The sequence below is a fragment of the Schistocerca americana genome, chromosome 6, assembly GCF_021461395.2.
Source record: "Schistocerca americana isolate TAMUIC-IGC-003095 chromosome 6, iqSchAmer2.1, whole genome shotgun sequence".
In the NCBI taxonomy this organism is placed as follows: domain Eukaryota; kingdom Metazoa; phylum Arthropoda; class Insecta; order Orthoptera; family Acrididae; genus Schistocerca; species Schistocerca americana.
Window position 1 is genome coordinate 249,389,046 of NC_060124.1, and position 16,621 is coordinate 249,405,666.

Genomic DNA, 16,621 nt, shown 5'->3' on the forward strand with positions numbered 1-16,621 from the left:
TGAAATCATCTCATCACAAGGATCCATCCATGTCTTACGGTGAAGATTTTATGACAGAATTAAAAATATGTTTGAATGAATCATCAGCTCCTTTTGTCCCTCCCTCAATTTCTTCAACTTGACTACCAGACTGTAGACTGTGAGGGAGAAACTCAAATGTTAAAATAGTTCTCATCTGTCAGTCACATATGAATGGATATTAAAACTGTGTGTACAAGGCACTTATATGTGCATTTGCCTTCAAGAGACACATTTTATGGCTATATACAACATAATCTTGATCTGCAATCTTCATATAAAGGACAAACTTTAGTGTCAAGGAGGCAAAGGACTGTGTGGCTATTCTTGCAAATTGGACAGCCATATAGCAAGTAGTGTACTTTCATTCTGGGTGAGGGATAAATTGCAGTGTACCGAATGTGTACTTAGGGGAAAGTGTTTTCACTTTCTTCTTCTTATCAGCTGTAGCAATGAGTACCCCACAGTGTAAAACGGAAAACATAAAAATATAAAATAAAATAGCAAATATAATTTAAAAATAAATACATAAAAACAGGGTATCTGTATTAGAATGAATGTCATTATTAGTTGTAGGCATGTAATGCCATCTACATCTACATCCATACTTCAAAAACCAGTGGGTCAAAGCCAGGTATGACAAGAGCACATAAAGCAGAGACCCCATATAAAAACCAATTTAAGACATACAATGTGAGGTTTTCATACCCAAGATGGCTGTCTCAGACACCAGTCTATGTACATAATTATCTCATGACTAACTGGACAGAGATAAATGTAAATGACAAGATATTGTCTGTGTGTAGAATAGTGTTTTTATGTTCTGTGCTCTAATGTAAACTTAAGAGAGCAAAAATGGCAGAAGAAACATTACACAAAAGTATTAAAATGATACTCAAATTTTACTGCCTCATTACATGATACATTTTTTTTCTGGCTTAATAATTCTGTTCTGGACCCTAACGATCCTATTTTCCAAAAGTGTGGTACAATGTCATCCACCCTCCACATTTAAGTTTCCTTCAAACACCTCACACTCTAAGATTCTGAAACAAATAAATCTCAAGAATATTGGACAGTAGTTTTGTTGATCACTTCTGCTACCCTTCTTGTGGACTGGTGTGACCTGTGGTTTCTTCCAGCTACAGGGAATGGTTTTTGATTGAGGGATGTATGATAGATTATAGGTAAAAGAGTGGATAACTCAGCCACAAATTTGGTATAGAATCTGACAGGGATTTCATTGAGTCCTGGGGCTATGCTTACTTCTAACAAGCTATGTTTACTTCTAAAAATATCAGCTGTTTCTCAATTCCACTGACACTAATACCCATTCCACTTAGCTTTTCTGAGGTACAAGGGTTAAATTGGGGTAACTCTACTGTGTTTTCCTTTGTGACCGTTCAAATGGTTCAAATGGCTCTGAGCACTATGGGACTTAACTTCTAAGGTCATCAGTCCCCTAGAACTTAGAACTACTTAAACCTAACTAACCTAAGGACATCACACACATCCATGCTCGAGGCAGGATTCGAACCTGCGACCGTAGCGGTCACGCGGTTCCAGACTGTAGCGCCTTTAACCACTTGGCCACACCGGCCGGCCTTTGTGAAGGAACATTTGAAAATGGAGTTAAACATTTATGATTTTGCTTTGCTATACTCAATTTCAGTTCCTGTCTCATCCATAAGTGACTAACCTTGGTGCAACTAACAGCCTTCAAATATGAAAATAATTTCTTTAAGTTTTGTGAAAGATCAATTGACAGTATTCTGCTACGGGAGTATTATTCTCTGTACAGCCAAATGTGTTTCTTTATAGTAACTGCCTCTCATAATGGATCCCTCCCATCATGAACTGTTTGACTAGCTTTGTATCTACCCAGTGCTTTATCACTCATTCTTTAAAACTTGAGGCATAGTTCCTGTACATCCTTCTGGCCTGAGCTAAGAGTATCAAGTTCCTCATTGAGAAATGAAATTACTGCTTCTTTAAACCTTTCTACTTGCTTCAGTTGCCTCTTGTACTTTGGTAATCATTGTCACTACAACTGCCTTATGGTAACTAATATGAGTTTTTACATGGGCATTCTCAAAGTGATTAAGTCTATTTGTTATTGTTAGATCCAATATATTTACATCATGAGTGGGCTTCTGAACAATCTGTTCTAGCAAATTCTCAGAAAATGCATTTAGTAATGTTTGACAGGATGCTTTGTCATGCCCACCACTGACAAAAAACTTTCAAACATCCTAGTTGATTGATGGATGACTTAAATCTCCTCCGAGGAGTATAGTATGATTGTGTAACTTACATACTACTGAACTTACGTTTTCCCTAAATAAATCAGTTATATCTGATGTACATCTAGTGCTCAGCAGAAGGATCCAATTATAAGTAATTGCCCAGCCTTGAGCCTGAGTCTTGGCTAGACAATCTCATACACAGTTTCAGTTTCTAGCTAGGTGGATTTGAGTTTCTTGTCTGATGTGACAAATACAACATCTTCATTTCCCATTAGTCAATCTTTTTTATACAAGCATCAGTTTTCAACAAAAATCTCACTGCTATCAATTTTGAGTTTTACCATTTTCTGTACCTTGTATTGTGTGCCCTCCACTCCTTTTTAAAATAGGTCTCAAAGTCTGACACACTGTTCCAAATGCTTCAGTTGTTAATCACTATGAGTTTATACTCTTACCTGTAGTGTCATTTCTTTGGACCTTATACTGCACATCCAGGTCCCCTACAGACTGACTGGAGTGCCCCTAATCTACGAAACCCTTGCATGCAACCCACATCTGGGTAATAATCTCTGATGATTAGTGTACATCTGTCCCATTTAGGGGGATGGTACAGCTCTCAGACCTATGACAGAAGTCCATGAACTCACAGGCTAGTTTGCCACAGAATTTTCAAAGTCTCTGGTTCAGTCCTTCCACTCAACTCAGAACCAGAGGGCCACAATCAGTTCTGTGGACATTGCTGTAGGTTGTCAGTTTTTGTTGTAACTTTGTGAGCAGGCCTGGCACACTCAACCTTGTCTGGCAGCTGCTGAAATAACTCAAGCATGACCTCAGAGCCCAGACAACAGGAATTGTTTGTCCCACTGCACACAGCATTCTGCAGTTAGCTGCACCCTTTTCCCTCAGCCACTGCCAGAGTAGCCTCTTCAACATTTTGAATGAGGCTCTAAGCATGCACATTAGGTACACCTAGTTTTCCTTCCCATTCCTTTCTGGCATTTCTGTAAAGGGTGCCATTATTTTGCAAATGTCTGAAGTACGGATGATTAATAGGCCATTGTCATTTTGTGTTTACTTCCTCTTGGCACCATATAGTTAGCTGGTTGGTTGCTAGTTTGATTGGTTGGTTGGTGGTTGAAGGACTAAACTGTGAGGTTATCAGTCCATTTTTGACACAGCAGGTTTTAAAACAGGTGAAGTGAGCCTACCTGGCTTAGGTTCTGTTTTGGAAGAAGATGGCACAACAAATGTGTTGAATTGGGGGATGGATAAAATACTCAGAGTTATCCATGGTTCTGTCTCCCCTATACAGGGTGCCTATCCTACCACAGACACAACACTTACGAGCAAGTGGACAATTAGTGACAAATCCTGTATGTCCTATAGAGTGCATTATGCCTACTGTAAGCCCACAGTCAACTATCTGTCCCACTGATGAAGTGATTTTGTCTCTTCGGTTCACTCACTGTGACTGGTTAGTGGTATGCTTTGCTTCAAACAAAAGCACACTACTACCTGCCCATACTTGTCCAACTAGACTCTAAGAGCTGTAACTGACAAAACAGCAAACTAATGAACTGATACCGACATATTACAAACTATTTGATATCTGTCCATACATGAATAAAACTTATTACGTGATACAAAGAAACTGTATTATGTCAAATAATAATTATGCCAATCACAGTGGTAGCACCGGTTCCCGTTAGATCACCAAAGTTAAGTGCTGTCAGGCTTGGCTAGCACTTGGATGGGTGACCATCCATGTTTATCAAGCGCAGTTGGCAAACGAGGTGCACTTAGGCCTTGTGAGCCCAATAGAAGAACTACTTGAGTGAGAAGTGGCTGTTCAGGTCAGGAAAACTGACAACAACCAGAAGAGTGGTGTGCTGACAACGTGCCCCTCCGTATCTACAAGCACTGATGCCTACTGTCTGAGGATGACAGGGTGGTCAGTCAGTACCACTGGGCCTCCTGAAGCCTGTTCAGAAGGAGTTTAATGATGATGACAAAATATGTATAACTCTGATTTGAGATGTGGATACGTATTTTGACATTGTACATAACTAAAAGGGGTACACTAACAAAATGTGATACATTGTTAGGTACTGCTTGTTTAATTATATTTCGATGAAAACAAACACTTCTTGTAAAAATCAAATGTAATTATGAATAAAACTTGGTAAAATAATTTTCAATGTATGTTCGCAAATGTTTGGGCTTAACAACAGAAGAAAATTTCATAAAATACCACAATTAAACTAAAAATAACAAATTATGAGAAAAAGGGTTCGATTTTAAAAATATTGACAAGTCATTATTAATAAACAGAAAGCTAGAATGTAATGCCAAATGAGAAAACCATGTAAAATTAATGTTAAGTAACAGAGTTGTAATAAATTTTGTAACAATGATAAGTACTGATTTGATTTTTTTGTTTGTGCATTTCTCATAGGCAGAATTTAGTGAATTAAAAATAAGTGTCCAGACTGGTTTGGAAAATCAGAAAGCTCGGAGGATAAAAAACTGAGTACTGAGTAAAACTAATAGTTGTGTGGCACTCCAGCATGTAGTGATAGTGTATGTTAGACAACACACGGCTACGGATTACACAACATACTTTATTTTATAGAAACTCTATATATACAAGGATACATGACATAACACACTTATGTCACAGAATGAAATGAACTGCTATCATCAACCAAGAGACATAAGACTGGGAGTCGTTTCCTCTAACCAGCAATGCTAATGTTCCCACATAGCCCCCCCCCCCCCCTCCGGCTGGCTGGTAAGGGTGGTCCGGTGCAGCGGTGCAGGGTATAGAGATGATAGTCATGGAAATATGTGTGTGTGTGTGTGTGTGTGATCATCAGTGAAATATGTGTGCAGAGTTGAAATTATTAGGTAAGGTGAGAACTACATATAAATGATGTACCAGGGACTCAGGGGAGACCGTGCAATCATGTGGGCCCCTGTGACTACTAGCTCATTGTCTGTAACTGTGAGGCTAAGATCCTTTTGGTGAAAGCAGCAGATGTGGAATAGTGTCTGGAAAGGAAGGGACGAAGTCACAGGAGAGGGAGGGCTGGGAGTAGGGCGGCAAGCCACTGTGATGGTAGAGCCTGTATCAGGGGGCTCGTTGATGAGATGCCAGGCAGGTTTCAATTGCTGATGGAGACCATGACTGGCTTACTATACAGCATATGTGTTGGGGATGTATTGGAGAACTCTATGTGGGCCCAAGAATGGGGGCTGTAGTGCGGCATGGACAGTATCATCACACGGCATGACTTGGTCACATGTGGCTGGATTCAAAAATTTTAGGAAGGGTATGAGGGGAGGGGTGGGTGTACATGAAGGTTGGCAATGTGACACCAAACACTATTAACCAAAGGTTGGCACAGGGGGATGGTTGGAAAAGACTAATCACCGGGGAGGGACAGTGTCTCACCATATAAAATCTCAGCTAGTAGGTATGCACCATGTGGACACCCAGCAGCACCCACTGGAATGTGTTGGACCAGTCACCCTGCTGGATAAACACGGCCCTTAGGTTGCGCTGCCAACTCCAACAGTTGATGCTGACATCACAGTTACAGATAGTCTGTGTAAACCAGTTACCTTGGCCACTGATGCAGCATATGTATAGATCGTGATAACCTCTTTAGCATCAACTGAGAAGATAGCATACTGAAGTGCTGAAACTGGTAGCTACACAATAAATAAGATCATAAGAATGGCTATAGGCATTTCATTTTCTTACACATTTTTTGTTTCCCCTTCAAGTCATCTGGCAAGGTTCCCCATTTTCATTTCCTGTGCTGCATCATTTCTTAAATTGTCTAGTCAATCTGTCAAATATATCTTTTGCTGTCATTGTTATCTTTCATTTAACTGTAAAGTTTGATGATGTTGAATATGTCAAAGGACTTTTATTTTCCAATGAGCTATTTGCCAGAATATAGTTCATGATGTTTTTGTGTCAATGGTTTCCAGTATAGTAGAATTTTGTTTATGAAATTTTTATAGTAATTATGAAGCTTGTTGCATTCATGATTATGGATGTATTTTTAGATTTTCAGTTTTTATACACACTTTGCAGACAATACATAAAACATTGCCTTTTCCCACACATGTTGGGAACTGTTCACTCCATAACAATAAAATTAATTTAGAAAAATTTATGTGCTTGGTTTACTAGTAGTCTGTATATAATTGTCATATGGTGTGTTTTAAATTACTAATTATCTTGTCAAACACTCACAGTCTTTGTGAGTTATTTGCTTTGGAAAATAGGGTCATGAGATACATGACTCTAGTTTCCATCTTTATTCTTCTGAGTTGCATCAGTTGTTTAACATCGTACCTATTTGTCTCAATGTAATAAGGATGTGAGCAAAATAATAGTTTTTCTTCAAACCCATATACCATATCTGACTATTCTGCATTGACAATATGAGAATAGGTAATGATGTTATCAAGAACAATTACTTACGCTATGTGTTGACTGAAGATTAGGATTTTTATAATGTGCATATAAAATGCCAAATCACAGTTGTTTTGCCAGTATGATGATGTTTACAAATATTTTATTTGCACCAGTATAAGATTTTGTATGTCCTTTATTTGCTTTTCTCCATTAGTGTAAATTAAAGGTCAGAAAAAAGTAATTCTGTGTAAAACTTAAGGATGGAAGTAACTTCCACATTATGTGTCTGTCAAGTAACATAGCGCAATGAAAATCACACCATATATGAAAAGAACAGCTGTAATATATTTTATAGTACAAGAAGGTACCTGTAAGACATATGCAATAAGATAAAGAAAAATGACACTCTGATTCAAAAACAATAATTGCACTGAAGTCACTGTCATTTATGATGGTTCCCTAGACATTATGAAAGGTGAGACATGGTTCTTAATAGGGTGTGTTAACACCATGTATGGCAATGCATGTTCTGCGACATGCTCCCATGCTGGCCAAAGGGTTTGTAAGATGTTCTTATGGTAGGGTGTTCCACTCCTCCACCAATGCAAAGGTGATAACTACTGAATGGTCGTTGGTGTATGCAGATGTGCTGCAATGTGTCTCCTTAATGCACCCAACATACGTTCAATGGGATTTAAGCCAACAAAAGATTATCAGGTCAGTGCATTCAATGAATATCCTCTCATTCCAAGAGCTCCTCCACTTGTACTGTTCAATGTGGTTGCACATGGTAATCCATAAAAATAAAGTCAGGACTGAATGCACCCCTGAAAAGAAACACAGGGGTATGGAGTACAATGTCACAGTAACATTTGGTAGTTAGTGTACCATTTTCAAAGATTTGGAGGTAAGTGCACCCATGCAAGATTACACCTCCCAACATCAGAACACCCTGATCACATACGATAATGTTACTGGTGCATTACATGTTCCCACCTTTCACCATATCAGCATACATCCAGAATAACTACTCACACTGACTCTGCCTTCATCTCAGAAAAGCAAGTGGGCCACCCATCGTTGATCCAGACCTTATGCTCTTGGCAACAATGCAAATGGTGCTGCTGATGTGCAGATACCAAAATGAACACAAGGTACTGGTCAACAACTTAAGACATTACTTCCATGCAGCTGACAAGCCACTGTGGAATGTGAGATTATGTGCCTTGCTGTCCTGTTAAATGTGGACGCCACTGCACTGACTGTTTGACATGGGTACCTTCTTGCCTGTTGCACAATGTCATGATCATCTGCTACTGTAGCTGACCATGGTCTACCATCTCCTCTCCTTCAGGCAGCAGTGCCTGCAGTTTGGATGACTCCCCTTGCACATGAAACAATGCCATGAGCAATACTTCCTTTCCTACAGTCATCACACCTCATCCTCCTTCCAGTTTCTCGACAATTCTTCCCCATGGGAAGCCATCCAGATGTTGGATCCAGGCCATGTTGTAGTGAAGAACACCACCAGAGTCTACCATAACTGCTCCCTGACTGACACACACTGTCTTTTCCTATTAGTTCAATTACCTGTGTTGCGGGACCAGGTCTATTTGGTGTTATAGTTGTACTGATCTCATGGCATGTGACATCTGGCTTTCTGTACATGACTAGGAGACCTCTGGCAACATGCTCCCACACTTTCACTCATTTCCACTGAGTTGTCAATACGTTATGTACTTTATCTATCCCATTCTTAAGTTTTGCACAGCAATGTATACATATTTTGATGGAAGTGCAGTTTTATAACTTAACATTTCTACTTCCGTTGTTGACATGTGGTGCTGTTGTACTGGTCTATAATAATGCAACAGCTGTTATAATGAGGTTGTATTGTTGTTATTTTTGGATATGTTACATAAGATGGAATGTTAAAACCTATAAGTACGTAAATGTTAATGTAAGATTTTAAAATTACTAGTAAAGCAAACTCAGAAATCCTTCTAACTAATTTTGATGTTATGGACTGAGCAATTCCCACTATATGTGAGAAAAAGGCAATGTTCACACTAATTGCCTGCGATGTATCTTCATATTTTCTTTGTAATCAATAATTACATAATAAATTATCATGAAATGAAGTATTTCATATACAATGAGTTTCATCTCTATCTGTGATCAATGCTATTCCTGCAAAGTACACATCAAAAAGTATTTTTCATTCTTTCAAGCTATGGCATGAAATAGCTCAGGTCTTTTATTGTCAGGACATGTTAGTAAAAAGAGTTCTGCAATGTTCCTCAGATTGATGGAAACAGTCTCCCAAGGGTAAGACTTAGAAACACAACTCATAAATTTTTCTTGCTTACTTACTTTTCTGATACATGAGACAGATTGAAAGGATGTGGAACTTGCTGCAGTACTGCTCTGGCACTGGACGAAGTTACTTCCTCTTGGCTCTGTGCTTCCCCTCCAACCACACGAGGCTGGAGAGCTAGCAATGTTGCTAGGCAGCTGTATGTCTCACTTTGTGCATAGCTGATATCTGCATTTGCATGAAGCCCGAAAAGTGCAGGATCATCATTCAGTGGTAACGTACGAATGTAATCTACATAGTCTGCAAGTAGTGCATCTGCAGGCAACTGTAGAATTTCATACAGGTTATATGAACTCATACATTTGCTTCTTGTGGAGAATAATAGGAGTTATTTACATGACAAGTAATAATTAATCAGAACAAGACAAAAAGTATAGCTCTTAACTATAAATGATATTAACTGAATAAAAAATAAATAAAATGGAAATTAACTGAAAAGCATAGCAAAAAAGAAATATGATGAAATACTGCACACACTTTCCCAGTAACTTCAATAACATTCACAACACAACAGCCTGTAAAGTTTATAAATAATGTATATATTTATTTGGTGGCCTTTTGGTACTGGTCATTTTGAAAAGTGTAATTTAATACTCCTGTACTCTTATATTGTTAGGTTAGCAAGTTCCTGCACAATACATTTCAACTTGTAAAAATAAACATAACCCACTGTAGGATATAAATTTACTTTTTATTTGTTGCGCTAATGCTCAATTTCAACACAGTCATCGTTATCAAGCATCTAAAAAACATCTCAACTACAGAAAAGTAAAATAAATAATATTTATAACAGTCTAAAGACCTTAAAAGCATGTTGTTGTTGTCTTCAGTCGTGAGACTGGTTCGATGCAGCTCTCCATGCTACTCTATCATGTGCAAGCTTCTTCCTCTCCCAGTACCTACTGCAACCTACATCCTTCTGAATCTGATTAGTGCACTCATCTCTTGGTCTCCCTCTACGATTTTTACCCTCCACACTCCCCTCCAATACTAAATTGGTGATCCCTTGATGCCTCAGAATATGCCCCACCAACCGATCCCTTCTCCTAGTCAAGTTGTGCCACAAATTTCTTTTTTCTCCAATTCTATTCAATACCTCCTCATTAGTTATGTGATCTACCCATCTAATCTTCAGCATTCTTCTGTAGCACCACATTTCGAAAGCTTCTATTCTCTTCTTGTCTAAACTATTTATCGTCCACGTTTCACTTCCATACATGGCTGCACTCCATACAAATACTGTCAGAACTGAAGAAACGACTTCCTGACACTTAAATCTATAATCGATGTTAACACATTCCTCTTCTTCAGAAACGCTTCCCTTGCCAGTGACAGTCTAAATTTTATATCCTCTCTACTTCGACCATCATCAGTTATTTTGCTCCCTAAATAGCAAAACTCATTTACTTCTTTAAGTGTCTCATTTCTTGATCTAATTCCCACAGCATCACCCTATTTAATTTGACTACATTCCATTATCCTCATTTTGCTTTTGTTGATGTTCATCTTATATCCTCCTTTCAAGACACTGTCCATTCCATTCAGCTGCTCTTCCAGGTCCTTTGCTGTCTCTGACAGAATTACAATGTCATCGGCGAACCTCAAAGTTTTTATATCTTCTCCATGGATTTTAATTCCTACTCCAAATTTTTCTTTTGTTTCCTTCACTGCTTGCTTAATATACAGACAGATTGAATAACATCGGGTATAGGCTACAACCCTGTCTCACTCCCTTTCCTACCACTGCTTCCCTTTCATGTCCCTCGACTCTTATAACTGCCATCTGGTTTCTGTACAAATTGTAAATAGCCTTTCGCTCCCTGTATTTTACCCCTGGCACCTTCAGAATTTGAAAGAGAGTATTCCAGTCAATATTGTCAAAAGCATTCTCTAAGTCTACAAATGCTAGAAACGTAGGTTTGCCTTTCCTTAATCTATTTTCTAAGATAAGCCGTAGGGTCAGTATTGTCTCATGTGTTCCAACATTTCTGTGGAATCCAAACTGATCTTCCCCAAGGTCGGCTTCTACCAGTTTTTCCATTCATCTGTAAATAAGTCGTGTTAGTATTTTGCAGCCATGGCTTATTAAACTGACAGTTCGGTGATTTTCACATCTGTCAACACCTGCTTTCTTTGGGATTGGAATTATTATATTCTTCTTGAAGTCTGAGGGCACTTTGCCTGTCTGATACGTCTTGCTCACTAGGTGGTAGAGTTTTGTTAGGCCTGGTTCTCCCACGGCTGTCAGTAGTTCTAATGGAATGTTGTCTACTACCGGGGCCTTGTTTCGACTTAGGTCTTTCAGTGCTCTGTCAAACTCTCCACACAGTATAGTATCTCCCATTGCATCTTCATCTACATCCTCTTCCATTTCCATAATATTGCCCCCTAGTACCTCACCCATATATAGACCCTCTATATACTCCTTCCACCTTTCTGCTTTACCTTCCTTGCATAGAACTGGGTTTCCATCTGAGCTCTTGATATTCATACAAGTGGTTCTCTTTCCTCCAAAGGTCTCTTTAATTTTCCTGTAGGCAGTATCTATCGTACCCCTAGTGAGATAAGCCTCTACTTCCTTACATTTGTTCTCTAGCCATCCCTGCTTAGCCATTTTGCACCTCCTGTAGATCAATTGTTTAACATTTATTACACTGCTAATTTGAAGCATTGCTGTTGTTCTAGCCAACACAGATTACTCATCTGAAACTTGACTGTGGACTGGCTGTCTCGGGAAAATCGGGCCCTTATGTATCATCACAATAATAGGTGCTGAAACTACACATTGTTCAAAGTTAAATTTACAGAAATTATAATTAAAACTTAACTCATTAAATTAACTGAGTACATCGAAATAATTGGTCTTTTTAACAGTTTCTTCTACTGCAAGAGTTAAGCCGATTTATTTAAAATTAATCAATATCATTATGCAACCAATACATTTGAGAAAACTGTTAATTATTTTGGAATTTATTTGGGGCTGGCTTTGCTAACATGTTTTTGAATAGAGCCAAATAGATACTTTCAGATTACTAGTATCTCGTCTTCCAAATGGTTATAATTATTACAGAATTTATATTTGTAAGTCAACAACAGAATTTAAGTTATGAAACAATTACTGATTTCACCCTGTAATGAAAGATACTAACTAGGAATAGTCAAAATAAATTAGAACATCAATTACCTACATAAAACTAAGCACAAAATTAGTTCTGGTGTTATATACTTTAAAACTGAGGGCCAACCTTTCTCTTATATGAAAATGCAGATTAAACTCGCGTTTTCTAATGGTAAATAGTTAAAAGTAACAAAACAAATTTAAGGAGGCAGATGGCAAAACAAGAAGGGAATTAAAATTATCCCAGCTTGCTTCATCACAACACTCATGACGACTGTCATGGATGAGAGATAATGGCCATGTGTGTGAGAGTTGCACAAACATGAAAGAGTGTGTGTGTGTGTGTGTGTGTGTGTGTGTGTGTGTGTTTGTGTGTGTGTGTGTGTGTTGTGTGTTTCCTACTCTAGAAGATGACCGTTTGGGAGAAAGCTCAGACATATAACAGTCTTCCTGTTGTACCTGCCTGTGACTCAATGTTTCCTTTATATGGTGAGTAAGCAGAGGTAGGTGTAGACAGGACACAACAAACTTTCAATAGGAAATTGAAAAAGAATGTAGGAAAGTCATCGAAAAGGAAGAAAGTTTTGTTGTTAGGCAGTTCTCATGCCAGAGGTGTAGGCCAACTTCTGCAGGAGGAATTAGGACCAGAATACCAGGTCACAAATTGTTTCAAACCAAGTGCTAGTCTGGATCAGGTGACAGAGGATTTAGGTTCACTCTGTAAAGGATTTACCAGGGAAGACACCGTGGTTATTGTGGGAGGGCCAGGGAACAGCATCGACAGAGATCCTGGGTACAGTATAGTGTGTGACCTGGTAAAGATTGCGTCGGCATCGAGACACACCAATGTTGAATTTGTATCTGTCCTGAGACGCCATGACCGGCCTCATTTGAACTCTTCTGTTGGGAGAGTTAATTTGGAGTTGGAACAGCTGCTTGGGTCGGGTGCGGGGGCTCATATTGGTGTGGTTCCTGTTGATTATCTCAGTAGGTGGGACTATACCAGGCATGGCCTACATCTCAACAGGAAAGGGAAGGGGAAACTGGCTGGGGTAATAGCAGGAAATTTAAGGGGGGGAGGCACTGCCATGAATGGTAAAATACCAGTGGTTACAGGTGTTGGAGCAGCACCTTTTTTAGGATAGGTAAGACAGAAAGATGTCAAGTTCTACGAGAGGTCAGGATTGAAACAAATCTTCAGTTTAGGAAAGAAATTAAACAGCACAATTCTAGCACATTGGATCACCAATCACAGCTATCAATTATAAATTTTCACCAATCACCAGAAATTTTATCTCCACCAAGTTGTATCTCAGTCCTAGGTAATTGCATTGATGAATTAAAGTCACCCAACCCAATTGACATAATCTGCCTCTCTGAACACCATGTGACCACTGGTATAGGAACTAGGCCTAAGCACAATGAGAAACTCAGACAGGAGAGTACTGCAAATGTTAGAATAAGGAAAGGTCTCATAAAAGTATAATTAAAAATAATGTAAGTATATTTCATCAAAATATAAATTTCATCAAAATTCATCAAAAAAGGGGGATAGATCTGATGTCAACAATTACCGTCCAATCTCCCTTCTAACAGCTTTATCCAAAATTTTTGAGAAAGTAATGTATTCAAGAGTAGCTTCACATATCTGTAAAAATGAAGTACTAACAAAATGTCAGTTTGGTTTCCAGAAAGGTTTTTCAACAGAAAATGCCATTATGCTTTCACCAGTCAAATTTTGAATGATCTGAATAACCGAACACCTCCCATTGGGATTTTTTGTGATCTCTCAAAGGCTTTTGATTGTGTAAATCATGAAATTCTGCTAGACAAGCTCAAGTATTGTGGCATGAGTGGGACAGTGCACAAATGGTTTAATTCGTACCTAACTGGAAGAGTGCAGAAAGTTGACATAAGTAGTTCTCGTAACATGCAAACATCAGCACATTCCTCAAACTGGGGAACTATCAAGAATGGGGTTCTACAAGGGTCAGTCTTGGGTCCTTAGTTGTTCTTACTATATATTAATGACTTGCCATTCTATATTCATGAAGAGGCAAAGTTAGTTCTCTTTGCTGATGATACAAGTATAGTAATCACACCTGACAAACAAGAATTAACTGATGAAATTGTCAATACTGTCTTTCAGAAAATTACTAAGTGGTTCCTTGTAAACGGACTCTCACTGAATTTTGATAAGACACAGTACATACAGTTCCATACAGGGAATGGTATGACGCCATTAATAAATATAGACCTTAATCAGAAGCATATAGCTAAGGTAGAATATTCCAAATTTTTAGGTGTGTCCATTGATGAGAGATTAAATTGGAAGAAACACATTGATGATCTGCTGAAACGTTTGAGTTCAGCTACTTATGCAATAAGGGTCATTGCAAATTTTGGTGATAAACATCTTAGTAAATTAGCTTACTACGCCTATTTTCACTCATTGCTTTCATATGGCATCATATTTTGGGGTAATTCATCACTGAGGAATAAAGTATTTATTGCACAAAAGCGTGTAATCAGAATAATAGCTGGAGTCCACCCAAGATCATCCTGCAGACATTTATTTAAGGATCTAGGGATATTCACAGTAGCTTCTCAGTATATATACTCTCTTATGAAATTTGTTATTAACAACCAAACCCAATTCAAAAGTAATAGCAGTGTGCATAACTACAATACTAGGAGAAAGGATGATCTTCACTATTCAAGATTAAATCTAACTTTGGCACAGAAAGGGGTGAATTATACTGGCACTAAAGTCTTTGGTCACTTACCAAATAGTATCAAAAGTCTGACAGATAACCAACAAGTATTTAAGAAGAAAGTGAGGTGCTCTCTCCATTACAGTTTGATATGCTATATGAGGTGACACAGTATTATGAACATTATGTGATTGGGAAAATAGATAACCTAATTTTATTTAGCAAATGGCTTACACTGATTTGATATAATATAATATACAAAAATGATACTGAGACAAATCAAGCTGAGTATTCATTCCCATCTGCTATGTTTTCAGCCTTCCAAGATTTTCTAATTTTTTTTCCTAAACTATGATAATACAATATGATAGTGTACCCCAGTACACAGTGAGTGCTTAGTAATTTCAAATTCATAAATAAATGAAGTTCATTGCTCATTTCATAGTACTTGTTAATATAGTTGCAGTGATCTAATCAGCTAACTCAGAAACTTTGTTAATTATGAAATATTGTTAATTGAAAATGTTCATACATTAAGACCTTGCATATTTAATGAGTGGTGGGAAACATATTTTGACATATTAACACCTATCACTGGAGGCCTATATCTCCAACTTTTCTGTAAGGTATCTAAAATTGTCTGAAATAGAGGTCTGTTGGGTGGCACACAGGAAAACATAACAGGAAACAGTTAACACTAGCTTTCAAGTTATTGCTTTTATCTAGTAAGAGAACACATATTCACACACACAACCATGCAGACATCCAAACATGCTAGTGGTAGTGGTGAGACTGATTACTGAATATTGATTATCAAAAGTAATTTCCTGGGTAGGTGGAGGTGGGTAGGGGGTAGGGAAAGACATGTGAAGCAAGGAGGGTGTAACAGGGCAGTGTGAGGCAGGTCTTTCGGAAGATGGCTCAGCAGCTGCACAGCAAACAAACAACTGTCACCCGTGCCAAAAAGTCTCTTCCACACGGCCTCCCATCTGTGGAGGCTCCATCTACAGTAGATAGCTGAAGTTGTCAAAATATTCTGATTCTAACAAAGAGATAGAGGGGCTGGCCAGTACTTACCCCAGCTCAGTACAGCCAATAGATACACAAAACAGAACAGAAAATTTACGTATCCTAGCTTTCGGAACTTTGTTCCTTCGTCAGGGAGGAGAGAGGGGAAAAGAGGGGAAGAAGGGAAAGTGGAAGAAGGGAAAGTGGCTTCAGTTACTCAGAACCCAGGTTATGAAGCAACGGGGGAAAGGTAAACAGGGAGGGTAGCAAAGATGGAGGCATGGGTGTCAGAGGGAAGCCAAAGATATTCTACTGTAAGTACTGTGCCAGCTTCAAGCCAAAGAGGATGCATACAGAAGTAAAGAGGTACAGTAATCCATTATCTTCAAAATGCATTTCTACAGAAAACTGTAACCATAAGGGGGAATTCTAGAACAAAACTGTTGGATCTCAGGGGGAATAAGCATTTCATGTTAGAAAATGAGACTACTTCATAAAATATGTAAGACAAAAAATGAATTACGTATATCTTACAAAAAGGAAAGACACGCACCTAGGTGCTTTTGTACAGGGTTCATAGTAGACAAGAGATATGAGGATGGCATAACTGAAATGAAGAGCAGGTCAAAAAGGATATCAGCACTGACATTTCAAGCAGGGAACCAAGTGTATACAATAATAAATGGACACGCACCAACAAATGACAAG

The 16,621-nt window shown here is 38.4% G+C and overlaps 1 protein-coding gene across 1 annotated transcript in view; it reads right to left on the reverse strand.

Annotated features, from left to right (window-relative positions):
• LOC124620075 (dynein axonemal heavy chain 1-like) overlaps positions 1–16,621 on the reverse strand; it is an 804,068-nt gene that overhangs the window by 28,472 nt on the left and 758,975 nt on the right. Inside the window, exon 51 of the mRNA XM_047146741.1 lies at positions 9,070–9,338. Coding sequence (XP_047002697.1) covers positions 9,070–9,338 — 269 coding nt within the window. The remainder of the gene's footprint in view (positions 1–9,069; positions 9,339–16,621) is intronic.